At 40.0% G+C, this 27,813-nt stretch overlaps 2 protein-coding genes across 2 annotated transcripts in view; one reads left to right on the top strand and one right to left on the bottom strand.

Moving 5' to 3' along the window:
* NLN (neurolysin) overlaps positions 1 to 27,813 on the bottom strand; it is a 322,838-nt gene that overhangs the window by 214,361 nt on the left and 80,664 nt on the right. Inside the window, 4 exon segments of the mRNA XM_053701341.1 lie at positions 3,288 to 3,423; positions 4,195 to 4,355; positions 7,994 to 8,096; positions 17,924 to 18,031. Coding sequence (XP_053557316.1) covers positions 3,288 to 3,423; positions 4,195 to 4,355; positions 7,994 to 8,096; positions 17,924 to 18,031 — 508 coding nt within the window.
* Positions 4,263 to 27,813, top strand: part of SGTB (small glutamine rich tetratricopeptide repeat co-chaperone beta) — a 300,564-nt gene continuing 277,013 nt past the window's right edge. The window contains exon 1 of the mRNA XM_053701340.1: positions 4,263 to 4,391. The gene's annotated coding sequence lies outside the window, so the exon portion shown is untranslated. The remainder of the gene's footprint in view (positions 4,392 to 27,813) is intronic.

Below are 27,813 nucleotides of genomic sequence, written 5' to 3'. Positions count from 1 at the left end.
CCTGTCTGTGGTTGATTCCTAGAATATAGAAGAGGACACTATTAATATAGTATTGAAGTGCTGTAATAATTACTGCTGCTGATCTGGAGCATGGGATATTGATATTTTCAAGCCATAGAGAAGACACTAATCACACATGGGAACTGCTCTCTTGGTGGCTATTATTGCAAATTAAACATTGGTGTAATTACTGTAGAAAGAACATAAAATCATAGTGACGAATAACACAAACGATAAGCCCACAGTATTTTTAACCGTCTTACATAAGATCTGCAAATGAATGCAAAGTATTTCAAGATAGTTTCGAAACAATCACCTAGATTACGAGTTTTGCGCTAAACAGGGTGCGAAACTAATGCCAAAAAAGTTGCGTTATTTCATTCTCCATAACGCTGCCATTACGAGTTACTGAAAAGCCTCATTGTGCGTGCGATATGGTGGCGTTAAGCTCCATAACGCACAAAATCCAAGGGCTGCTTTGACATGCTCATGCATGCTTTCCCCAATAGACATCAATGGGGAGGAAAAAAAACTAACACCTGAGATCGCGGAATGAAAATTCTCTGTAACGCAACCCCATGATGTCTATGGGGGGGAAAAAAGTTATGTTTAAACCTAACACCCTAACATAAACCCCAAGTTTAAACACCCCTAATCTACTGCCCCAGACACCTAAATAAAGTTATTAACCCCTAATCTGCCTCTCCCGACATCGCCGACACTAATAAAAGTTATTAACCACTATTCCGCCGCTCCCCGACATCACCGCCACTATAATAAAGTTATTAACCCATAAACCTCTGGCCTCCCACATCTCCGCAACTAAATAAACCTATTAACCACTAAACCGCCAGTCAACCCACATCTCCGCAACTAAATAAACCTATTAACCCCTACATCTCCAGCCTCCCACATCTCTGCAATTAAATAAACCTATTAACCCCTAAACCTCCGGCCTCCCACATCTCTGCAACTAAATAAACCTATTAACCCCTAAACCGCCGGCCCCCCCACAACGCAAAACACTAAATTAAACTATTAACCCCTAAACCTAACACCCCCTAACTTTAAATTAAAATTACAATATAACTATATTTAAATAAATAAAAGCTTATCTGTGAAATAAAAATAAACCTAACATTAAACTATAAATTAACCTAACAATTTTAACAAAATAAAAAATAATCAAAAATAAAAACAATTACACCTAATCTAATAGTCCTATAAAAATAAAAAGCCCCCAAAATAAAAATACCCCCTAGCCTACAATAAACTACCAATAGCCCTTAAAAGGGCCTTTTGTAGGGCATTGCCCTGAGTTAAACAGGTCTTTTTCCTGAAGAAAAAAAATACAAAAGAGATAAAAGGATGAGAGCTACTGAAATCCTATTGGCTGATTTGAACAGCCAATAGGATTTTAGAAGCTCTCATCCTATTAGCTAATTTGAATAATCAAATCAGCCAATAGCAATGCAAAGTACGCCATTTTGAAATGCTACAGCTACAGCAAATGCATATATTGAATCTTGAAAACTATTTACTGTAGCTAAGTCCCTTTACAATTATAAGTCTGCATTAAATCACTTGTTACCTGAGAAGGTGGTGAGGTCTCTTTGAGCTCTTGATAATTATTATTTTGTCAACTCTAATAAACCTGATAGAATCTTGGCCTAATGGCTCAAAGATATGACTAAAGCCATTCCATTTTTGCAGGGCCCTGATGGAAAGTGACTAATCATCCTCTAGAAATGTGAAACCTCTGCAGACTTCCAGCAAATATTATACTGTTTAAAGAAGGTAGTACAACACACACTATGTAAGCGAAAATAGGAGATTTTCTCCAAGCATGTCAACTCCCCAAGATTTAGAAAACCTAAAAGCACCTACTACACTAATGTGAGGTGATAGCTACAATAATGTGAGGTGATAGCTGTAATCAAAGGGATTAAAATGAATAAAGCGCCAGGACCTGATGGCTTCTTGGGATTGTGTTATTAAAACTTTATAAATATTTTAGTTTCACATCTAGTAACAATTTTTAACTACATTATGGAAGGGGAGAGATACCTGCAGATCTGCTTGAACCCAGAATCTTAGTTATCCTAAAACAATCAAAACAAGCTACACTGTGGCAATTTTAGAACCATGCCATTGACAAATCAAGACATAAAGCTCTTTACTAAGATATTAGTGTCAAGATTAAATGATCTCACACCCTCTTTGGTCCACATTGACCAGGTAGGCTTTATTAAAAACCGTAAAGCTCCAGGCAATGTTCAGAGAATTATTGATCTGGTGGTTTTTGTATCTGTTCCTTTCCATGGATTCAGAGAAGGCATTCAACTGGCTGGGTGAACCTAGGGAAGGTTTTAGAGGAATTCAGAATCCCAGGTCAATTCCATAAGGTAATCTAGGCCATCGACTCCAAGCCCACAGCTTTCATTAAAGTAGCAAAAAACTATCTAAAATGATTCAAAGACTAGTGTTATATATCCTAGGTTACAATATTATGTATTTATATCCCAGCAGTAACCTCCAACGTGTTATATTATGCTCTCAATATGTCTCAATTATGCTCAATACAATGAATATAGTCGAGAAGAACCCTGTGGCTGGTACCATTATTAACAACTCAAATCACAAATCAAAGAAATTATGGCCACTACTACTGGCATCTCCACTATAAGCCTAGGTGCCCTATGCCACTCAGACACTATACTAAAAGGATCTATAGTTAGACTATACTCTATGTATAATTTCGGGGCACACCAGAAGAAATTGTGGAACGTTGACAAACAAAAACCTCTCCATAAATGAGTGGGCCAACACACTAGAGAAAGGATCAACCTTTTCTTGTAGTGCTAAACTGAAAGAAAACTACCTTAAAGTAATATTTAGATGATATCTCTGCCCTACTAGATTACACCCTAATGGCTCACTTGCTCAGATGCTCACACCATGTGTTAGTGGTTGTGGGAAGGTACCTATTTCCACTTTTAGTGGTCCTGTATGTATGTTTTGTCACTCTGGACCTAGGTATGGACATTATTAAGCTCAATACTCAACTTTAATATGCAGCTTACTCCACAACAAGCACAACTACATACTACTACGGTGAAATAGCACTAAAATAGGTAATTTTACAAACAAAATGTTAATTACAAACATACTAGTTTTTATGTGATGTGGTATCCTGACCCATTATTAAACAGTTAAACAGTTAAAAAGCAGTAAACAATTTCGTCACCATTAACACACTGAGAAAGAAACATTTAATCAAAACTAACCTAGAAACATAGACACATTTCTTGTATTCTTAGCAGTGTTCAGCTCCAAAACAAAATCAGCATGCGAGTTGTATCCTAGAAGTGCTGCCATTTTGGATCTCAAGGTTATTAGTTGCTCAAGAATTTTAGTGTTTTCCTTGGAATGTTAAAAAAAAAAAAGTAAAATTATTAGGGCACATAATTACAATATCAATAAACATAAAAATGAACTAATCAATTAGATTGTAAGATCTCTATAAAGTAGGACCCTGTAATCAAGTCCAAGTTTGCCTTCCGTGTCTTGTCTATATGTATTGTATCCCCATAAAGGACAAAGACATAATAAAAAGACAATGCAGTGACACTTAGGGCCCCAATCTCAAAAACTAATCAGCATGGAATAAAATCATCAGCTTATTTTACTGAGCATTATATTGTAAAGCATATAAGTGAACTCCCCTTAATGAGGTACATTGTTCAAAAGGTAAAATATGCCAACAAAACTATCCCTGAGAAGCCTTATAATACAAAGGCATTGTAAGGAGCTTAACCAGACCAGCGGCAAGACCGCACTATTTTAGCAATCCTGTAGGATGGAGGGAAGCGCTATTTTATCCAGACAATCCTTTAACGACTAGTGGCGTACAGTGTACGTTGTGGTCATTAAAGGGTTAAATAGTGTTGTGGAATCTGTTGGCTCATTACAAATAAAGATAATGATGATGATAATAATAGCAGTAAATACATTTTTAAAATATATAATTTTGGGGGAAAAAACAGACTGACAACCAAGGAAATTTTTTTAAAATTTTAACCATAATCTAATGCTTTTGTACACGTTAATTATGTACAGATAATAATGAAAGTTATAATCTTACTGGTCTGGGGGTTACACATTTAATGCTTAAGACATTTATAAGAAACGTACATTAATGCATCTTCTGTTAAATGCACGTTCCAATTTTTGTCTTGTTTCAGGGACTGAACAATTTTTCACAACAGGAAAATAATGAGGATACTGGAGAGTAACTTTCAAGTTGTTATTATCAGTCTTTTCCAAACTGTCAAAGAAGTCATCAGGAAGGCCTTCTGTAAAACAGAACAATATACAACACAGAGCTTAAGGTATATGCGATTAACAGAAAATATTTTATAGATAGATAGATAGATAGATAGATAGATAGATAGAAAAACAATATATGAATCCGCCCTCCTGGGTTAACCACCTGAACTTACACTCCAAATATACACTAAACAATAAACAGTGAAGTCTCAGGATTTTTTCAAAACGTGCTAATTAAATTAACGTTTTGGGGATGTTTCTCCTGTTCTGAAGAAGGGGAGAAACATCCCGAAACGTTAATTAAATTGGCACGTTTTGAAAAAATCCTGAGACTTCACTGTTTATTGTTTAGTGTGTGTGTGTATATATATATATATATATATATATATATATATATATATATATATATATATATATATATACACACACACATATATATTCTATAATAGAGATACACTTACTAGAAGTATATGTGTGATATGCCTTTTGGTTGTAAATCCCATAATCAACATTAGAGAAAACATAATAAATTAGTGAACCGAATGTAAAAAATGCTTTAAAAACAATATATAATTTACATACATACCTCCCAATGTGGAACATGCTGGGGTAGTTCTTGGTTTCAATTGAGAAACCAAGTGAATTATGAATGGCTGTGAGAGGAACGACAGGGCAAATTTTTTTCCTAGCTTACAAATGCAGAGCAAAAATATTAGCGATATTGTGTGTTAACATCGCTTGAGCGCAATCAATAGCCCTTCTATGTTTGTGCTCATATTACATATTTTTTATTGCTCAAGTAAAAGTCTAGGGAGAGTTAACATCTCCATTAAAGATAGCAGGGGTGCGCAGTAAAATGAATTTAAGTATTAAGGTCCTTTATGTATTTCTGTGCTACACTGTGCTACACATTGTTAATAAAAAAGCACTAAAGTTTACAGTGGTACAGTATTTTAGATTATGCTTAATTCACCATGCTAATAGTGCCATTCATTAAAAGTATAGGATACAAGAAAAAGCTATAAATCTAGTAAGTGTATCTCCATTGGTAAAAATACATTTTTGGGGATAACAGACTATGGTGTCCATTTTTCTATATTTGCTTTTGGCGGTTTATGTAGGCTATTGTAGAGTAGTATTTCTCAATTCTAGTCATCTGGACCCCTATCTGCACTAGAGCACAGGTGAAATAATCATCTGTTGGGTGAGAGCAAGTTAATAACCATCGTTAATGATCATCTATTATTTCACCTGTGCTCTACTTCAAATAGAATGCAAATCTTGCCTGTTAGGGGTCTTGAGAACGGAGATGGAGAAACACTATTCTAGAGTATACCTAGGAAATGAGAAATAACAGTAGCCTTCACAGTGAAGTTAGACTGCTCTCTATTCTGTTTATTAGAGCTACTTTTCTTTTTCTGTGCAATTACAGAATCTGTGACTCTGTGTTGTGTAAACAATGCTTTTCTGGAAGTTAAACAACTTTCAGTTATAGGTGGTAAGGGATTGGCTGCATCTCTTTGCTACAGTGAAAATAAACAATTTCTTTCAGTGGTTTTTCATCCTCTGGTTCTATACATAATATGATTGATAATCCCCTCTCGTTAATATTGTGAAAATGAACATACTTGTGTGCAAACATGATATGTGCTTATTATGTATTATTAAAGGGACAGTCTAGTCAAACTCAAAATTAAACTTTCATGATTCAGATAGGGCACGCAATTTTAAACAACTTTCCAATTGACTTTTATCATTATATTTGCTTTTTTTCCCTTAGTGGTATTTTTGAAAAGCTAAACCTAGTTGGGCTCAAACTGATTTCTAAACCGTTGAAAACCGCCTCTTAGCTCAGAGCATTTTGAAAGTTTTTCACAGTTGGACAGTACTAGTTCATGTGTGTCATATAGTTAACATTGTGCTCACTCCTGTGGAGTTATTTAGGAGTCTGCACTAATTGGCTAAACTGCATGTCTGTCAAAAGCACTGAGATATGGGGGCAATCTTGCAGAGGCTTAGATACAAGGTAATCACAGAGGTAAAACATATATTAATATAACTGTGTTGGTTATACGAAACAGAGGAATGGGTAATAAAAGGATTATCTATCTTTTTAAACAATAAAAATTCTGGTGTAGACTGTCCCTTTAAGTATGCAATTTAAATAATTTCAAATGTACTTATTGGGACCATTAAACTAAAAATGTTCATGTTCCTCTTTCATCAATTGATACTACTGTGGCCATTGTTAGGTGTGTCTTCCCTATACTACGCCTTTGTCAACTTTAAGTCCAGAAAAACATTGTATATATAGTACTATTACTTAGGCAAAACAAGTGGCACCTTAAGGGGAGTGAATGGTGAATCACTGGGTAATGATAACATAGGCAATACAAACAAGAAAATCTGGATACCCAGTTGACAAAACATTTTTCCGAGCAAAAACAAACATCAGATTCCCTAGTCAGAACTATTATTATAGATCATATACCAACATTTCCAACAGGGGGAGAGTGTAACAAAATACTATTGCAAAGGGAAACTCACAGGATATTCCATTTCAACACAATACAACCAAGAGGACTAAATTACATGCCAAATTTTTAAGTGTTTCTGGACTTAAAGTAGGCAGAGAGGCATGGTATAAGGAAGACACACCTAACAATATTGGTCTATTATCTGGAAGATTGTCAGGATTTGTAGTAGATGGGTAAGTGAGAGTAACTATAGGGATGTAATTAAATGAGAGATAGTGCAATTATGTTGTTTGAGTTATTTGTATGAACTGTTAGCTATCTAGGTCAGTGATTTTTAACCTTTTTTTTGCCGTGGCACACTTTTTTACATTAAAACATCCTGTGGCACACCACCATCCCAAAATTTAAAAAAAATCACACATTGTAGCCTAATACAGCATATATATATACACATACACACAAACACACACATACTGTATGTATTGTGCTGTTATGCCATGTCTCCTACAAACTACCCCTGCACTGGGAGTAAAACACAAGCAAAGTTTAAAAAATATGTCACACTGTTGTCAGTCTGCCGTGGCACACCTGAGGATCTCTCACGGCACACTAGTGTGCCACGGCACACTGGTTGAAAAACACTGATCTAGGTAACCAAAAGTTTCAAATATTTTGAAAACATTATGGTTATTGTTGCATAAAACATGAAAATAATATAGAATCGATAGATGAAAGAGGAACGTGAACATATTAAGTGTAAGGTCACGATGAGTGAGTTTGACATTAAATAGCATACCTCTTACCTCAATATCACCAATAAGCACATATACTTCTTGCAAACAAATATGTTAATTTTCACAATGATAACAAGAGATGATTAATCACATTATCTATAGGAGCAGAGGGTGAATAACCTCCCAAAAAAAAAATATTTTCACTATAGCAACAAGATGCAACCAGTCACATCACGCCTAGAACTGGAAGTTACGTAACTTCCATAAAAATAACATTTACCCAACACATTATCACAGATTAGGACGCCTTAAATTTGTGCTAAACTCTTAGGGGTCATGTTCACAGTATTTATTGGCACTGTTATTCATAGTAAATTTGTCTGAAGGATAGGAATAAACTAGTAATATCTTTCTCTATTGCATATGTACATTACAAAAATAATACAAATTTACCAAGTTCTTCCTTTGAAAAAATTAAAAATGTGTTTTCCTCGTTAAGATTTTTATTGAAGTCGATGCTCAATTCACTTATCTTTTTCTTGATGGTCTTGATATCCTAAACAAATAATAAAAATTATGGGGTCAGCAAATTTAGTTAAAATAAAAGAGCCAAGCCACACTAAGGTGTGTGTATAAAGAAATATGAAATAAAGTAATATAGCTTGCACAATATTATCATTATTATCAATTATTTGTAGAGCGCCAACAGATTGTGCAGCACTAATAGAGCAGGAACTGTACATTTTTGCAGTGGTTAACTTTTAAACTGTGTAAACAAAACACAAAAATGTTTGAGCTAATCCAAAGTGCACAGTGCAGCTATCAAAAGGGCAGTAGCATCACTGATTTGTGAAAGTGCCCTGCATCTGTCAAAGAATTCAATACGTGCATGTCAAGATGGCTGCGTCCAGTATAAAGATGCAGAGCTTCACAAACTGGCTTCTCTAATGCATTGAAATAAGGGATCGACTTTAAAGAGAGCTGCAGGTACAGGAGGAAAAACAATAGCATAGTTAGATTGAACCCTGTTACCATAGTTGTACTCAGCAGCATAGTTGCCAACAGTCCCTTGATTTTGTTGTATGTCCCTGGATTTTTTTGTCCCTGAAAATGTCCCATCCAGGAGATTTGATAGGCTGCAGCTGAGCTTGGGATGTGTGACACAAGATAATGGGAAGGAGCTGAAGGTGAGGCTGTGCATGCAGGAAGTACTCTGCTTGATCACTCAGAGCAGGTCTAGGCAGGCACTCCTTTATGCACCTTCTCTGGGTGATCAATGCCACAAATCAGAAGAAAAAACATAATTTATGCTTACCTGATAAATTTATTTCTCTTGTGGTGTATCCAGTCCACGGATCATCCATTACTTGTGGGATATTCTCCTTCCCAACAGGAAGTTGCAAGAGGATCACCCAAAGCAGAGCTGCTATATAGCTCCTCCCCTAACTGCCATATACAGTCATTCGACCGAAACTACCCGAGAAAGGAGAAACCATAGGGTGCAGTGGTGACTGTAGTTTAAAATATAGACCTGCCTTAAAAGGACAGGGTGAGCCGTGGACTGGATACACCACAAGAGAAATAAATTTATCAGGTAAGCATAAATTATGTTTTCTCTTGTTAGGTGTATCCAGTCCACGGATCATCCATTACTTGTGGGATACCAATACCAAAGCTAAAGTACACGGATGAAGGGAGGGACAAGGCAGGTACTTAAACGGAAGGGACCACTGCCTGTAGAATCTTTCTCCCAAAAATAGCCTCCTGTCCAGCAGTCTCATAGGCTAAGCGTATTACGCTCCGAAGCCAAAAAGAAAGAGAGGTTGCCGAAGCCTTTTGACCTCTCCTCTGTCCAGAGTAAACAACAAACAGGGAAGATGTTTGACGAAAATCTTTAGTCGCTTGTAAGTAAAACTTTAAAGCACGGACTACGTCCAAATTATGTAAAAGACGTTCCTTCTTTGAAGAAGGATTAGGACACAATGATGGAACAACAATCTCTTGATTGATATTCTTGTTGGAAACTACCTTAGGTAAAAACCCAGGTTTTGTACGCAGAACTACTTTATCTGTATGGAAAATCAGATAAGGAGAATCACATTGTAAAGCTGATAACTCAGAGACTCTACGAGCCGAGGAAATAGCCATCAAAAACAGAACTTTCCAAGATAAAAGTTTGATATCAATGGAATGAAGGGGTTCAAACGGAACTCCTTGAAGAACCTTAAGAACCAAGTTTAAGCTCCATGTAGGAGCAACAGGTTTAAACACAGGCTTAATTCTAACCAAAGCCTGACAAAATGCCTGGACGTCTGGAACCTCTGCCAGACGCTTGTGCAAAAGGATAGACAGAGCAGAAATCTGTCCCTTTAAAGAACTAGCTGATAATCCTTTATCCAAACCCTCTTGGAGAAAGGACAATATCCTAGGAATCCTAACCTTACTCCTTGAGTAATTCTTGGATACACACTAATGAAGATATTTGCGCCATATCTTATGGTAGATTTTCCTGGTTACAGGCTTTCGTGCCTGTATTAAGGTATCAATGACTGACTCGGAGAAGCCACGCCTTGATAAAATCAAGCGTTCAATCTCCAGGCAGTCAGTCTCAGAGAAATTAGATTTGGATGATTGAAAGGACCTTGTAGTAGAAGGTCTTGTCTCAGAGGCAGAGGCCAAGGTGGAAAGGATGACATGTCCACCAGGTCTGCATACCAGGTCCTGCGTGGCCATGCAGGCGCGATCAAGATCACCGATGCTCTCTCCTGTTTGATTTTGGCAATCAGTCGAGGGAGCAGAGGAAACGGTGGAAACACATAAGCCAGGTTGAAGAACCACGGTGCTGCTAGAGCATCTATCAGCGTCGCTTCTGGGTCCCTGGACCTGGATCCGTAACAAGGAAGCTTGGCGTTCTGGCGAGACGCCATGAGATCCAATTCTGGTGTGCCCCAACGATGAACCAATTGAGCAAACACCTCCGGATGGAGTTCCCACTCCCCCGGATGAAAAGTCTGACGACTTAGAAAATCCGCCTCCCAGTTCTCTACACCTGGGATATGGATCGCTGATAGATGGCAAGAGTGAGTCTCTGCCCAGTGAATTATCTTGGAGACTTCTAACATCGCTAGGGAGCTCCTGGTCCCCCCTTGATGGTTGATGTAAGCCACAGTCGTGATGTTGTCCGACTGAAATATGATGAACCTCAGGGTTGCTAACTGAGGCCAAGCTAGAAGAGCATTGAATATTGCTCTTAACTATTTATTGGGAGGAGTTTCTCCTCCTGAGTCCACGATCCCTGAGCCTTCAGGGAATTCCAGACTGCACCCCAACCTAGGAGGCTGGCATCTGTTGTTACAATTGTCCAATCTGGCCTGCGAAAGGTCAGATGGACCCGAGATAGCCACCAGAGAAGAGAATCTCTGGTCTCTTGATCCAGATTTAGCAGAGGGGACAAATCTGTGTAATCCCCATTCTACTGACTGAGCATGCATAATTGCAGCGGTCTGAGATGTAGGCACGCAAATGGCACTATGTCCATCGCCGCTACCATTAAGCCGATCACTTCCATGCACTGAGCCACCGAAGGGCGCGGAATGTAGTGAAGAACACGGCAGGAATTTAGAAGCTTTGATAACCTGGACTCCGTCAGGTAAATTTTCATTTCTACAGAATCTATCAGAGTTCCTAGGAAGGAAACCCTTGTGAGGGGTGATAGAGAACTCTTTCCCTCGTTCACTTTCCACCCATGCAACCTCAGAAATGCCAACACTATGTCCGTATGAGATTTGGCAATTTGGAAGTTTGACGCCTGTATCAGGATGTCGTCTAGATAAGGGGCCACTGCTATGCCCCGTGGTCTTAGGACCGCCATAAGAGACCCCAGAACCTTTGTAAAAATTCTTGGGGCTGTAGCTAACCCGAAGGGAAGAGCCACAAACTGGTATTGCCTGTCTAGAAAGGCAAACCTTAGGAACCGATGATGATCTTTGTGAATCGGTATGTGAAGGTAAGCAACCTTCAAATCCACTGTGGTCATGTACTGACCCTCCTGGATCATAGGTAGGATTGTCCGAATAGTTTCCATTTTGAACGATGGAACTCTGAGGAATTTGTTTAAGATCTTTAAATCCAAAATTGGTCTGAAGGTTCCCTCTTTTTTGGGAACCACAAACAGATTTGAATAAAATCCCTGTACTTGTTCCATCTGTGGAACTGGATGGATCACTCCCATTATTAGGAGGTCTTGCACACAGCGTAAGAATGCCTCTTTCTTTATCTGGTTTACAGACAATCTCAAAAGGTGAAATCTCCCTTGTGGGGGGGGGGAAGCTTTGAAGTCCAGAAGATATCCCTGAGATATGATCTCCAACGCCCAGGGATCCTGAACATCTCTTGCCCACGCCTGGGCGAAGAGAGAAAGTCTGCCCCCTACTAGATCCGTTGCCGGATAGGGGGCCGTTCCTTCATGCTGTCTTAGAGGCAGCAGCAGGCTTTCTGGCCTGCTTGCCTTTGCTCCAGGCCTGGTTAGATTTCCAGGCCGGCTTGGATTGCGCAAAAGTTCCCTCTTGTTTTGTAGCAGAGGAAGTTGATGCTGCACCTGCCTTGAAGTTTCGAAAGGCACGAAAATTAGACTGTTTGGCCCTTGATTTGGCCCTGTCCTGAGGAAGGGTATGACCCTTACCTCCAGTAATGTCAGCAATAATTTCCTTCAAACCAGGCACGAATAGGGTCTGCTCCTTGAAGGGAATGTTAAGTAATTTAGACTTTGAAGTCACGTCAGCTGACCAAGATTTAAGCCATAGCGCCCTACGCGCCTGGATGGCGAATCCAGAATTCTTAGCCGTTAGTTTAGTCAAATGAACAATGGCATCAGAAACAAAAGAATTAGCTAGCTTAAGTGTTCTAAGCTTGTCAAGTATTTCAGTCAATGGAGTAGCTGTCTGAAAGGCCTCTTCCAGAGACTCAAACCAGAACGCCGCAGCAGCAGTGACAGGAGCAATGCATGCAAGGGGCTGCAGGATAAAACCTTGAATAAACATTTTCTTAAAATAACCTTCTAATTTTTTATCCATTGGATCTGAAAAAGCACAACTGTCCTAGACAGGGATAGTGGTACGCTTTGCTAAAGTAGAAACTGCTCCCTCCACCTTAGGGACCGTCTGCCATAAGTCCCATGTGGTGGCGTCTATTGGAAACATTTTTCTAAAAATAGGAGGGGGGGAAAACGGCACACTGGGTCTGTCCCACTCCTTAGTAATAATTTCTGTAAACCTTTTAGGTATTGAAAAAACGTCAGTACACACCGGCACCGCGTAGTATTTATCCAGTCTACACAATTTCTCTGGCACTGCAATTGTGTCACAGTCATTCAGAGCAGCTAAAACCTCTCCAAGCAACACCCGGAGGTTCTCAAGCTTAAATTTAAAAGTAGACATATCTGAATCAGGTTTCCCCGAGTCAGAGACGTCACCCACAGACTGAAGCTCTTCCTCAGCTTCTGCATATTGTGATGCAGTATCAGACATGGGCCTTAAAACATCTGCGCGCTCTGACAGGGTATTATCCATGATTGCCGCCATGTCCTGCAAAGTAATCGCTATGGGCGTCTTTGATGTACTTGGTGCCATTTTAGCGTGAGTCCCTTGAGCGGGAGTCAAAGGGTCCGACACGTGGGGAGAGTTAGTCGGCATAACTTCCCCCTCGTCAGAACAAAGTGAAATCAATACATTTAGTACACATTCTCCTATGGGGTTCCACCATGGCTTTTAAACATAATGAACAAGGAGTTTCCTCTATGTCAGACATGTTTATACAGACTAGCAATGAGACTAGCAAGCTTGGAAAACACTTTAAATCAAGTTAACAAGCAATATAAAAAAAAACGTTACTGTGCCTTTAAGAGAAACAAATTTTGCCAAAATTTGAAATAACAGTGAAAAAAGGCAGTTAAACTAACAACATTTTTACAGTGTATGTAACAAGTTAGCAGAGCATTGCACCCACTTGCAAATGGATGATTAACCCCTTAATACAAAAAACAGATTAACAAAACGAAAAATATATTTTTTAAACAGTCATAACAACTGCCACAGCTCCTACTTTTGAAGCCTTTTGAGCCCTTCAGAGATGTCCTATAGCATGCAGGGGACTGCTGAGGGAAGCTGAATGTCACAGTTTGTAATTTTAACTGCACCAACTGTAACTTTTATACTATAACAGTGGAAAGCCTCAGGAAACTGTTTCTAGGCAAAAATAAAGCCAGCCATGTGGAAAAAACTAGGCCCCAATAAGTTTTATCACCAAAGCATATATAAAAACGATTAAACATGCCAGCAAACGTTTTATATTGCACATTAATCAGAGTATATACCTCTGATAGCAAGCCTGATACTAGTCGCTATTAAATCACTGTATTTAGGCTTTAACTTACATTAATCCGGTATCAGCAGCATTTTCTAGCAAATTCCATCCCTAGAAAAACTTAACTGCACATACCTTATTGCAGGATACCCTGCACGCCATTCTCCCTCTGAAGTTACCTCACTCCTCAGACATATGTGAGAACGGCAGTGGATCTTAGTTACTTCTGCTAAGATCATAGAAAAACGCAGGCAGATTCTTCTTCTAAATGCTGCCTGAGATAAAATAGTATACTCCGGTACCATTTAAAAACAATAAACTTTTGATTGAAGAAAAAACTAACTATATTTTACCACTTTCCTCTAACTACCTCCAGCTATGTTGAGAGCTTGCAAGAGAATGACTGCATATGGCAGTTAGGGGAGGAGCTATATAGCAGCTCTGCTGTGGGTGATTCTCTTGCAACTTCCTTTTGGGAAGGAGAATATCCCACAAGTAATGGATGATCCGTGGACTGGATACACCTAACAAGAGAAAAACCCCACTTACAAACAGCTCCTCAACACTAGTTAAGGAGCTGGGCTGATTGGTTGTAAAAGAGGTGGGATTACTTGGCCACTGCCGTAGCTAATTTATTGATTGCATCTTTGCACTATTTAGTCTGATAGTAATCTTCATATTTTAGCACTCTGTATTGTCTGCAGCTTACTGATTTTAGCATGAATTTTAAGCATACACCACTTCCTACACACAGTACAAAAATATGAAAATTGCTATCAGACTAAATAATACAAAAATCCATTTACCCCCAACAGCTCACCCAGTCCGGTGCTGTGTATAATCACATAGTAAGATCAGGTGCTGTTTGCTGTGTCTCTTCTCCTGTTTATAGTATCTTGACATACTGTAGCCTAGCTCCTCTCCTACAACTCTGCCCTCAGAGTGTCATTAGGAGTCCAGGATAGCTTAGGAAGCATTAGTGCTGGCTATTAGGACAGTGGATCTAAGATAGTTGTGTGTCACTTCAGTTCTGTGTGTCTTTAAAGTGATTGTAAAGATTAAAGAATTAAAGCCCACTCTCTAAAAATACTCTTAAAAACAGGGGCACTTTCATGAAATAAACTTTACAAACAAGCTTTTTTTAAAAAAAAAAACTTACTATTTCATTAGGGTAAATAGACCGCCTAATCCTCCACCCACTTCTCCGAATCCGTCTTCCTCCAATCGTTGTTTGCCCCAGGAGCTGGAAGGCAATTTGGGCACACAACAATTGGAGGAAGCCGGATTCATCATCGATCTGATAAATACAGGAGAAGCGGACGAAGGATTGGCGGTCTGTTTACCCTAACAAAAAGGTAAGTATTTTTAAAAAAGCGTGTTTCTAAAGTCTAATGAATTAAAGTGCAACTGTTTTAAAGAATATTTTTAGATACTGGGCTTTAATTCTTTAAACTTTACAATCACTTTAAGCACCCAGCAGAGCCCTGCAATAGTGTAATATATAGGGAAGTGATAATATATGAGCTGGACAGTAAAAAACAATTGACAGGAGATGATTTATGTTTCATTATAAGTCTACTGCAATAGTGCTAGAATGCTTCTATTTTTATAGTCTTTTGGAAGAAAGTTATATATGTGCACATGTATTATTTGATTAAATTAGAAACTTTAATAAATTATTACTAGTGATGCAGACTGTTTTCTATTTACCTGTAAAAATTCTAAAATAAAGGAATACTTTTTATTCTTTAACATTTTTAAAAGTCTGTTTTTGTAAATAGCTTTACTTCATGTGACATCTCTTCCTCTTACTGTGATGTCACTGAATAAGAAAAATTACTGCAAATGATTAAATTCAAAGTTGGCAGGATTGCGCTTTCAATGGTTGAGAAATGTCTGTATTTGCAACACTGTTCTGTCTAGGAAGCTTCACCTCTAATTAAAATGGTATACATAAATATTTTTTGTATTGCTGTTTTATTAACCCTCTACTGTCTATACAGCCATATAAGATGCAACCTCCTGTGCCCAACATTTGGTGTGTGTGTGCGTGTATATATATATATATATATATATATATATATATATATATACACATACACATATATACACATATACATAGTATCTCACAAAAGTGAGTACCCCCTCACATTTTTGTAAATATTTTATTATATCTTTTCTTGTGACAACACTGAAGAAATTACACTTTGCTACAATGTAAAGTAGTGAGTGTACCGCCTGTATAACAGTGTAAATTGCTGTCCCCTCAAAATAACTCAACACACAGCCATTAATGTCTAAACCGTTGGCAACAAAAGTGAGTACACCCCTAAGTGGAAATGTCCAAATTGGGCCCAAAGTGTCAATATTTTGTGTGGCCACCATTTTCCAGCACTGCCTTAACCCTCTTGAACATGGAGTTCACCAGAGCTTTACAGGTTGCCACTGGAGTCCTCTTCCACTCCTCCATGACAACATAACGGAGCTGGTGGATGTTAGAGACCTTGTGCTCCCCCACCTTACGTTTGAGGATGCCCCACAGATGCTCAATAGGGTTTAGGTCTGGAGACATGCTTGGCCAGTCCATCACCTTCTTTAGCAAGGCAGTGGTCGTCTTGGAGGTGTGTTTGGGGTTGTTATGTTGGAATACCACCCTGCGGCCCTGTCTCGAAAGGTAGGGGATCATGCTCTGCTTCAGTATGTCACAGTACATGTTGGTATTCATGGTTCCCTCAATGAACTGCAGCTACCCAGTGCCGGCAGCACTCATGCAGGCCCAGACCAAGACACTCCCACCACCATGCTTGACTGTAGGCAAGACACACTTGTCTTTGTACTCCTAACCTGGTTGCCGCCACACATGCTTGACATTATCTGAACCAAATAAGCTTATCTTGGTCTCATCGGAAAACAGGACATGGTTCCAGTAATCCATGTCCTTAGTCTGCTTGTCTTCAGCAACCTGTTTGCAGGCTTGCTTGTGTATCATCTTTAGAAGAGGATTTCTTCTGGGATGACAGCCATGCAGACCAATTTGATGCAGTGTGCGGCGTATATTGTCTGAGCACTGACAGGCTGACCCCCCACCCGTTCAACCTCTGCAGCAATGCTGGCAGCACTCATACGTCTATTTCCCAAAGACAACCTCTTGATATGACGCTGAGCATGTGCACTCAACTTCTTTGGTTGACCATGGCAAGGCCTGTTCTGATTGGAACCTGTCCTGTGAAACCGCTGTATGGTCTTGCCCACCATGCTGCAGGGTCTTGGCAATCTTCTTATAGCCTAGGCCATCTTTATGTAGAGCAACAATTCTTCTTTTCAGATCCTCAGATTTCTTTGCCATGAGGTGCCATGTTGAACTTCCATTGACCAGTATGAGATAGTGTGAGAGCGATAACACCAAATTTAACACACCTGCTCCCCATTCACACGTGAGACCTTGTAACACTAATGAGTCACATGACTCATGACCGGGGAGAGAAAATGGCTAATTGGGCCCAATTTGGACATTTCCACTTAGGGGTGTACTCACTTTTGTTGCCAACGGTTTAGACATTAATGGCTGTGTGATGAGTTATTTTGAGGGGACAGCAAATTAACACTGTTATACAGGGTGTACTATACAGGGTGTACACTAACTACTTTACATTGTAGCAAAGTGTCATTTCTTCAGTGTTGTCACATGAAAAGATATAATACATTTTGATGCTGTATTGTAACAATAACCAAATGCACAGAATGTGTTCCAGAGAATGGTATGTTCAATATTATGGGGTAGGTGTAAAACCTTGGTACTGTAATCTATATAATAAGCTATGGATAAGTCTAAATTATACTATTGCTATCAAATGGGTGTGTATAAAGGCAAAACTGAGTGGGCGGAGCAGTTGAACAGTAGGTCGTCAATACTCTGGTTACCTGCTAGTTTATATCTATTTAATTTTGTAAAAATTGTTGCCCTTTTCACAGGAAAAAAAATTCTATACAGCGTAATATTCTCCAGCAGCTACAAATACTTACATTTTGCACTTCTGGGGGAAGATGGAGTCCATTGCGTTTTCCCATTTGTACTGATTTCTCTAAATACCTTTTTACCTCTGGATGTAGCTGATCAAGGTCTTGTGTTTGCTATAAATATAAAGTACATAGGAAGTCATCTGATGTGAAATGGATTTTTAATAACAGTTAATATATAGACCAGACTTGTCTTCCTGTTTCCCAAACAAAAGACATTATAAGGCAGGAATGTGACTAACATATGTAATTAGACAGAGTATAAAAAAATAAACAGTAGCAGCAGTTAAACATATTAAAAAAGTAAAAAGCTGTTTGAATTTAAGTAGATATTGACAGTAAGTTCACAATTATGTGCAACTGAGTGCTTTGACTGCTCATTGGCTCAAAGGGACAATTCCATAGAAAAAACTAAATTTATGCTTACCCGATAAATTTCTTTCTTTCTGGATATGGAGAGTCCACAATGTCATTAAATTACTAGTGGGAATATCACTCCTGGCTAGCAGGAGGAGGCAAAGAGCACCACAGCAAAGCTGTTAAGTCTCACTCCCCTACCCATAATCCCCAGTCATTCAACTGAAAGGGAAATGGAAAAGGAATAACACGAAGGTGTAGAGGTGCCTGAGGTTTAGTCAAAAATAACTGTCTTAATAAAGGGTGGGGTCGTGGACTCTCCATATCCGGAAAGAAATTTATCAGGTAAGCATACATTTTGTTTTCCTTCATAAGATATGGAGAGTCCACAATGTCATCAATTACTAGTGGGAACCAATACCCAAGCTAGAGGACACAGAATGAACAGGGATGGAGAACAAGACAGGCAGACCTAAATAGAAGGCACCACCGCTTGAAGAACCTTTCTCCCAAAAAAGGCCTCAGCCGAGGCAAAAGTATCAAATTTGGATAAAATATGCAGAGAGGACCAAGTTACAGCCTTGCAAATCTGTTCCACAGAAGCTTCATTTTTGAAAGCCCAAGAAGAGGAGACAACCCTAGTGGAATGAGCTGTAATTCTCTCAGGAGGCTGCTGTCCAGCAGTCTCATAAGGAAAACAAATTATACTTCTCAACCAGAGGGAAAGAGAAGTAGCAGTAGCCTCTTGACCCTTACATATTCCTGAGAAACAAACAAACAGGGGAGAAAACTGGTGAAAATTCTTAGTCGCCTGTAGGTAAAATTTTAGAGCGTGCACAACATCCAAGCTGTTCAACAGACATTCTTTATGAAAAGAAGGATTGGGACAGAGAGAAGGAACAACAAATTCCCGATTAATATTTCTATTCGAAACCACTTTAGTAAGAAACCCCAGTTTAGTACGAAGAACCGCCCTATCCGCATGAAAGATAAGGTAAGGCGAATCACACTGCAAAGCCGAGAGTTCCAAAACTCTCAGAGCAGAAGAGATAGCAATTAGAAACAAAACCTTTTAAGATAGCAACTTAATATTGTCACGCTCAGCTGCTGGGAAGCTCTGCAGTCCTCTCTGTGTGCTTGATTGGCAGGTGTCTGAGCCACCCCTTCCTGATGATGTCACAACCAGGCTTTTTATTCTTGGCTTCCTGTTTCTCCAGTGCCAGTTTGTTTATTAACTTTGTGGCTTCTGATAGGATTTTGCTGAGGAATCTCTCTAACTGCTGCTTTTCTGTTGCCAATCTCTTCAAGGATTTACTATGCTGGATTAACCTTCAACCTCCTGATTACCTGTCTCCAAACAATTGCAAGTACTGTTTGTTTTGTGAAACTTTCAAACTTCCTGTTTACCTGCTTCAAACCCTGCATATTCAGACTACTCTGTGTACTGCCAAACTATTCAAATACTGTTATTTCTGTGAAACCTTCAATCTGCATGTTTACCTGTTTCCAAACTCTGCAAATACAATTATTCAGTGTAAACCTTCAAACTGCTTGATATCCTGTTGCCAATCTCAACAAGTACTGATTAATCTGTGTTAACCTTCAAACTACCAGCTTACCTGTTGCTATCTCTGCAAGTTCTGACAACACAGTGTTAACCTTCAAACTACCTGATTACATTTTGTTAATTCTGCAAGTTCTGACTACACAGTGTTTACCCTCAAACTGCCTGATTACCTGTTGCAAACTCTGAAAAGACTGTCTACACAGTGTTAACTCTCAAACTGCCTGATTACCTGTTGCATAGTCTGCAAAGACTGTCTACTCAGTGTTAACCCTCAAAGTGCCTGATTACCTGTTGCATACTCTGCAAAGACTGTCTACACAGTGTTAACCTTCAGACTGCCTGATAACAAATGACCTACTCCTGCATTATTAACTGTTTCCTGTTTTACCCTTCTTCTGTCTGAGTATAAGTGGACTATCCCTGCTCTCCTGATCCTGTGGAAGACATTTCCTGAAACCAGTTCCTTATTCAGAAGTCTATCTGGCTGATATCATGAATTACTTTGGCACAGGCTAACCCTGCTCCATATCGTGAGTACTTTGTTTTTTGGAGGTTGTCGTGGGGTCACGTCCTGGATTAAACTCAGAGTGCAAGGGTGTTGTTTAAGTTCGCCCTAGCATTTGGGTCTTCTTCTGGACATTTCCTAACCTGACAGTACAAACTGGCCATAATATGGACCCTGACGAGTTATCCAGGGCTGTGGCTCTACAAGGGCAACTTCTAGGAAATCATTCTGCTCATTTGCAATCTTTGGATTCCAAGCTTGACCAGATTACTGCTCTGCTACATAACCTCTCCGCTCCTTCTCAAGCGACGGTGACTCCTGCTGCCACTGCTACTAGCACCAATGCTGTCTTTAATCCACCTCAAACTGTTGGACAGAATATACCACAAATCCCACTTCCAGATAAATATGACGGTAATCCTGAAGAATGCCGTGGATTCCTTAATCAGTGTCGTTTACACTTCAGAAACAATCCTCAAGTTTTTTCCAATTCTACTTCCAAAATCACCTTTATTATTTCTCTCTTGAAGGGTAAGGCTCTAGCCTGGGTGTCCCCTCTTTTAGAGAAGAATGATCCGTTACTACAGGATGTGGAATTATTTGTGTCCATTTTTTCTTCTGTTTTTGACAAGCCTGGGAGGTCTGCAGCTGCTGAGGCAGGATTGTTGGATCTGAGACAGGGATCCCTTTCGGTAGCTCAATATGCTATTGAATTCAGGACTTTAGCCGCAGAAACTGATTGGAACCATGGAGCCTTACGGGCAGCCTTTCGCAAAGGACTTTGCAAACGCCTTAAGGATGAACTTGTATTTCGGGAACTCCCCGATTCATTGGAGGGTCTTATCAATTTATGTATTACTCTTGACGCCCGGCATTCTGAACATCTTCAGGAGAGAGATAGGAATCGGAGATCCTTTGTTAAATCTTCTTTTCGTCCTCCTATTCGAACCTCAAGTCTTTCTAATAATAATTCCCAATCTCCTGAGTCTGTGGAACCCATGGAAGTAGGAGCTATTAAATTGTCAGAAGCTGAACGCCATAGAAGGCGTACTCTTGGGTTATGTCTGTATTGTGGTACCAAAGGACATTTACTGAAGGACTGTCCTATCCGGCCAGTAAAAGCCAAGGCTTAACTTTTGATAGAGGGACAGAGTTAAGCCAGAATCCCATGTCTTCCCTCAATTCTAAACTTTTTGTTCCTGTAACTATCTCTTTTGGAAACACCAAGTTTCGAGCTCAAGCTCTCATCGATTCTGGAGCTGCTGGAGTATTCATTGATTCAAACTTTGCTGACTCTCTCAGGATTCCTCTTCAAGCCAAGAAACAGTTAATTAAGGTAACTACTGTCAGTGGACAGCCTCTAGGTACTGGTATCATACAACATTCTACCATTCCTCTTCTTTTGACTGTGGGCATACTTCATTCTGAATTTATTCATTTTGATGTCATTTCTTCTCCCGACATACCATTGATTCTGGGGTTACCTTGGTTGCAGCTTCATGATCCAGTTTTCTCATTGTCTAAAGGAGAACTTATTTCCTGGGGAACTACCTGTTTCAAACATTGCCTGCAAAATCCCTCTAAACCATCCTGTCCTGTCGTAGCTATGGTGGAAGTTCCTGAATCATTGCCCAATTACTATCATGCCTTTTGTGATGTGTTTTCTAAAAAAGAGGCTGAGACGTTACCTCCACACCGGATATTTGACTGTCCTATCGAATTGTATTCAGGGGCTCCTCTACCTAAGGGAAGGACCTATCCCCTCTCTCGTCAAGAAAATGTCTCTCTTGAGGAATACATAAAGGACAACTTAGCCAGAGGATTCATTCGTCCTTCCTCTTCACCTGTGGGTGCAGGTTTTTTCTTCATTGGGAAAAAAGATGGAGGTCTTCGTCCCTGTATTGATTATCGAGCCTTGAATCAGATTACTGTCAAAAACAGCTATCCTCTGCCGCTCATTTCTGAGTTATTCGATCGTCTTCAAGGCGCTTCTATTTTTTCCAAGTTAGATCTCCGTGGGTCCTACAATCTGGTCAGAATCCGTAAAGGAGACGAATGGAAGACGGCATTTAACACTAGATTTGGTCACTACGAGTATCTAGCAATGCCATTTGGATTGTGCAATGCACCAGCAGTATTTCAGCACTTTGTCAACGAAATCTTCAGAGATTATCTAAATCAATTTGTTATCATTTACCTCAATGACATTCTAATCTATTCGAAAACTAATTACAGGAACATGTACATCATGTAAGACTGGTTCTTCAGAGGTTACGAGACAATTCCCTGTTCGCTAAATTGGAAAAATGCTCTTTTCATCAGAGTTCCATCCCCTTTTTGGGGTATATCATTTCTGAATCAGGTTTTGAGATGGATCCTGCTAAACTGTCGGCTATCAAGGACTGGCCCAGACCAACTACTCTCAAATCCCTGCAGAGGTTTCTTGGCTTTGCCAATTACTATAGAAAGTTTATAAAGAACTTTGCAGACATCACGTCTCCACTCACTTCTCTTACTAAGAAAGGGCAAAATTGTAAGAACTGGTCCTCTTCGGCAGTACAGGCTTTTGAAACGCTGAAATCAGCATTTTCTTCTGCACCTCTTCTCAGTCATCCAATTCCTGATTTCCAGTTTATTTTGGAGGTTGACGCTTCCTCTATGGCAGCTGGAGCTGTTCTCTCCCAACGTGATCCGACTACCAGCAAGATACATCCTGTGGCGTTCTTTTCGAAAAAATTCAATCCTGCCGAGTTAAATTATGATGTGGGCAATAAGGAGCTTTTGGCTATAAAATTAGCTTTGGATGAATGGAGGCATTGGTTAGAGGGTACCAGTCAACCTTTTTTCATTCTGACAGATCACAAGAATCTTTTATACCTCCAAACAGCTACACGTCTCAATCCTCGTCAGGCTCGGTGGGCCTTGTTCTTCTCCAGGTTTAATTTTGTACTTTCCTATGTTCCTGGTTCAAAAAATTCCAAGGCAGATGCTTTATCTAGGCAGTTCCAATCTTCTGAACCTTCTCCATTGGATTCAGAACCTATACTACGTCCAGTCAAAGTTTTGGCTCAAGTATCCTCTTTTCCAGTACAGGCTTTACATGCTGCTCAAGTCCGGGTACCATCGTCTTGCAAACTACCTTCTGGTATCCTGTATGTACCCAAAGGATTACGTCTTAAGTTTCTACGTTGGGCTCATGACAACATTTCAGCAGGTCATCCGGGAATAACCAATACATTGTGGAAACTGAAGCAGCATGTTTGGTGGTCCACTATGAGGAGGGATGTTAAGGATTATATTGCTGCTTGTAGTTCTTGTGCTTCGAACAAACAATCTTCTCATCGACCGTTTGGTCTATTACACCCTCTTCCTATTCCTCATTACCCTTGGTCTCACTTATCCATGGACTTTGTTACAGATCTTCCTGTTTCTGCTGGAAATACGACCATTTGGGTAGTGGTGGATCGGTTCTCCAAGTCTGCTCACTTCATACCTCTTCCAGGCTTGCCTTCAGCTCAAAGACTTTCTGAACTCTTTGTTCTACATATATCTCGTTTACATGGTTTTCCCACTGACATAGTCTCAGATCGTGGAGTCCAATTTGTTTCCAAATTTTGGAGGTCTTTTTGTAAACACTTCGGAATCAACATATCACTTTCTACTGCACACCATCCTCAATCCAACGGACAGACTGAGCGTGTAAATCAAGCCTTGGAATCTTTTCTAAGACATTATGTAGACCATCACCACTCCAACTGGTCTCAGTTATTGCCTTTGGCGGAATTAGCTCACAACTCACGTTATACCACCTCATTACAGACCTCTCCCTTTAAGGCAGCTTATGGATTTGAACCTAGAACCTTTCCTATGATTACCAGTTCTACTGAAGTCCCTGGAGCAGATCGTATAGTGAAAAATCTCAGTAATCACTGGCAACTCATTCGTCAAAATCTACTCTCTTCTTCCTTAAGACATAAGAAATATGCTGATCGCAGAAGGTGCAAGGCTCCTTTACTTCGTACTGGAGACAGAGTATTTTTATCCACCAGATTCATACGTCTAAAACAACCTTGTACAAAGTTGGGTCCTAAGTACATTGGACCTTTTCAAATTGTTTCCAGAGTTTGTTCTTCTGCATACCGCCTGGCCTTACCCAAGACTCTCAAGATCCATCCAGTGTTTCATGTCTCCCTACTCAAGCCAGTCATCTACAATCGGTACTCTATCAAGAGTAAACCACCTCCTCCACTTTCCGTAGAGGGAACTTCTGAGTTTGAAGTCAGCCAGATTCTCGATTCCAAGCTACGGGGCAATCGGCTGTACTACCTGGTCCATTGGAAGGGTTATCCTATCTCTGAACGATCTTGGGAACCGGCCTCTCATGTTCATGCTCCAGCTCTTGTCAAGTCTTTTCACAAGAAATACCCTGCCAGGCCCGGTCGGGTCCCCCGGAGGGGTCCTTGAGGAGGGGGCACTGTCACACTCAGCTGCTGGGAAGCTCTGCAGTCCTCTCTGTGTGCTTGATTGACAGGTGTCTGAGCCACCCCTTCCTGATGATGTCATAACCAGGCTTTTTATTCTTGGCTTCCTGTTTCTCCAGTGCCAGTTTGTTTGTTAACTCTGTGGCTTCTGATAGGATTTCGCTGAGGAATCTCTCTAACTGCTGCTTTTCTGTTGCCAATCTCTTCAAGGATTTACTATGCTGGATTAACCTTCAACCTCCTGATTACCTGTCTCCAAACAATGCAAGTACTGTTTGTTTTGTGAAACTTTCAAACTTCCTGTTTACCTGCTTCAAACCCTGCATATTCAGACTACTCTGTGTACTGCCAAACTATTCAAATACTGTTATTTCTGTGAAACCTTCAATCTGCATGTTTACCTGTTTCCAAACTCTGCAAATACAATTATTCAGTGTAGGGATGCACCGAAATTTCGGCCGCAGAAAGTTTCGGCCGAAAATGGCATTTTTGGCTATTTCGGTTTTCGTTTTTTTTGCCTTTTATTTTCGGTAAAATTATTGTGTAGCATGTTTCAAATTTGATGCTAGCCTAGAGCTGCTGTTTAAGTTTATTACTTGACTTACTGTTCTGCATATAATGAGTTTTCTAGGACTATACTTTATTTGGATAATTGGTAAAAAAAAAACCTGTTAAATATGATTCTGTTACATAGAACTAAATTAAGAATAATACAGTATATTGATATTTATAATTGTTTAAGTTGGGATGCACCAAATTTTTGGTGGCAGAAACATTTTGGCATTTTTTGCCTTTTTTTTTTTTTTTCTCTTGGTAAAATTATTGTGTAGCATATTATTGTTTAAAGATATTTTTGTCCAATTTTAGTGTTACTTTCAATAAAAGTGTGGGCTTTTCTTATTGGCTCTAATTATGCAAAAAAAGAACAACAAAAAAATAATGTGAAAATAATTTGAAAAAATACATTTTCGGTATCAGTTTCGGTTTTCGGCCAAGTGCCTCCCGGATTTTCGGATTCGGTTTCGGTTCAGAATTTCCATTTCGGTGCATCACTAATTCAGTGTAAACCTTCAAACTGCTTGATATCCTGTTGCCAATCTCAACAAGTACTGATTAATCTGTGTTAACCTTCAAACTACCAGCTTACCTGTTGCTATCTCTGCAAGTTCTGACAACACAGTGTTAACCTTCAAACTACCTGATTACATGTTGTTAATTCTGCAAGTTCTGACTACACAGTGTTTACCCTCAAACTGCCTGATTACCTGTTGCATACTCTGCAAAGACTGTCTACACAGTGTTAACTCTCAAACTGCCTGATTACCTGTTGCATACTCTGCAAAGACTGTCTACTCAGTGTTAACCCTCAAACTGCCTGATTACCTGTTGCATACTCTGCAAAGACTGTCTACACAGTGTTAACCTTCAGACTGCCTGATAACAAATGACCTACTCCTGCATTATTAACTGTTCCTGTTTTACCCTTCTTCTGTCTGAATATAAGTGGACTATCCTTGCTCTCCTGATCCTGTGGAAGACATTTCCTGAAACCAGTTCCTTATTCAGAAGTCTATCTGGCTGATATCATGAATTACTTTGGCACAGGCTAACCCTGCTTCATATCGCGAGTACTTTGTTTTTTGGAGGTTGTTGTGGGGTCACGTCCTGGATTAAACTCAGAGTGCAAGGGTGTTGTTTAAGTTCGCCCTAGCATTTGGGTCTTCTTCTGGACATTTCCTAACCTGACAAATATCTATGGAATGCATTGGCTCAAACGGAGCCTGCTGCAAAACTTTAAAAACAAAATAAAGGTTCCAAGGAGGAGCAACAGGTTCAAACACAGGCCTGATTCTGACCAGGGCCTGAGAAAAAGATTGAACATCTGGCACATCCGCCAGACGCTTGTGTAACAAAATAGATCATGCAGAAATCTGACCTTTCAGAGAACTGACTGACAACCCTTTCTCCAGACCTTCCTGGAGAAAGAACAAAATTCTAGGAATCCTGACCCTACTCCAAGAGTAGCCCTTAGATTCACACCAATAAAGGTATTTACGCCATACCTTATGGTAAATTTTTCTAGTAACAGGCTTGTGAGCCTGGATCATGGTCCAGCATGCTCCAAGCAGTCCGCTTCAGAGAAACGAGATTTGGATGGAGGAATAGACCCTAAGTTAGAAGGTCCTTCCTCAGAGGCAACCTCGAAGGTGACCGATATGACATCTTCACTAGGTCTGAATACCAGATCCTGCAAGGCCATGCAGGAGCTATTAGAATTACTGATGCTCTCTACTGTTTGATACGAGCAATAACTCGTGGAAGGAGCACAAACAGAGGAAACAGGTATGCTAGACATAAATTCCAAGGAACCGCCAGAGCATCTATCAGAGCGGCCTGAGGATTTCTTGACCTTGAACCGTACCTTGGAAGCTTGGCATTTTGCCGAGACGCCATCAGATCCAACTCTGGCACCCCCATTTGAGGGTTAACCTGGAGAACACCTCTGGATGGAGAGCCGACTCCCCGGGATGAAATGTCTGTCTGCTCAGGAAATCCACTTCCCAGTTGTCCACTCCAGGAATGTGGATGGCAGATAGACAACAATTGTGAGCTTCCGCCCACTGAATAATCCGTGCCACCTCCTTCATGGCTAAGGAACTCTGAGTTCCTCCCTGGTGGTTGGTGTAAGCCACTGAGGTGATGTTAACTGACTGAAACCTGATAAACCTGGCTAAGGACAATTGAGGTCAAGCCATCAGAGCATTGTAAATCACTCTCAATTCCAAGATGTTTATGGGGAGAGCAGACTCCTTCCGAGTCCATAGTCCCTGCGCCTTTAACAAGTCCCAGGCTGCTCCTCAGCCTAGCAGGCTGGCGTCCGTGATCACAATCACCCAGGAAGGTCTCCAGAAGCATGTGCCCTGAGACAGATGGTCCTGAGAAACCACCACGGGAGAGAGTCTCTTGTCGACTGGTCTAGATCTAT

The sequence above is a fragment of the Bombina bombina genome, chromosome 2, assembly GCF_027579735.1.
Source record: "Bombina bombina isolate aBomBom1 chromosome 2, aBomBom1.pri, whole genome shotgun sequence".
In the NCBI taxonomy this organism is placed as follows: Eukaryota; Metazoa; Chordata; class Amphibia; order Anura; family Bombinatoridae; genus Bombina; species Bombina bombina.
This window is presented reverse-complemented; position numbering and strand designations above follow the sequence as displayed.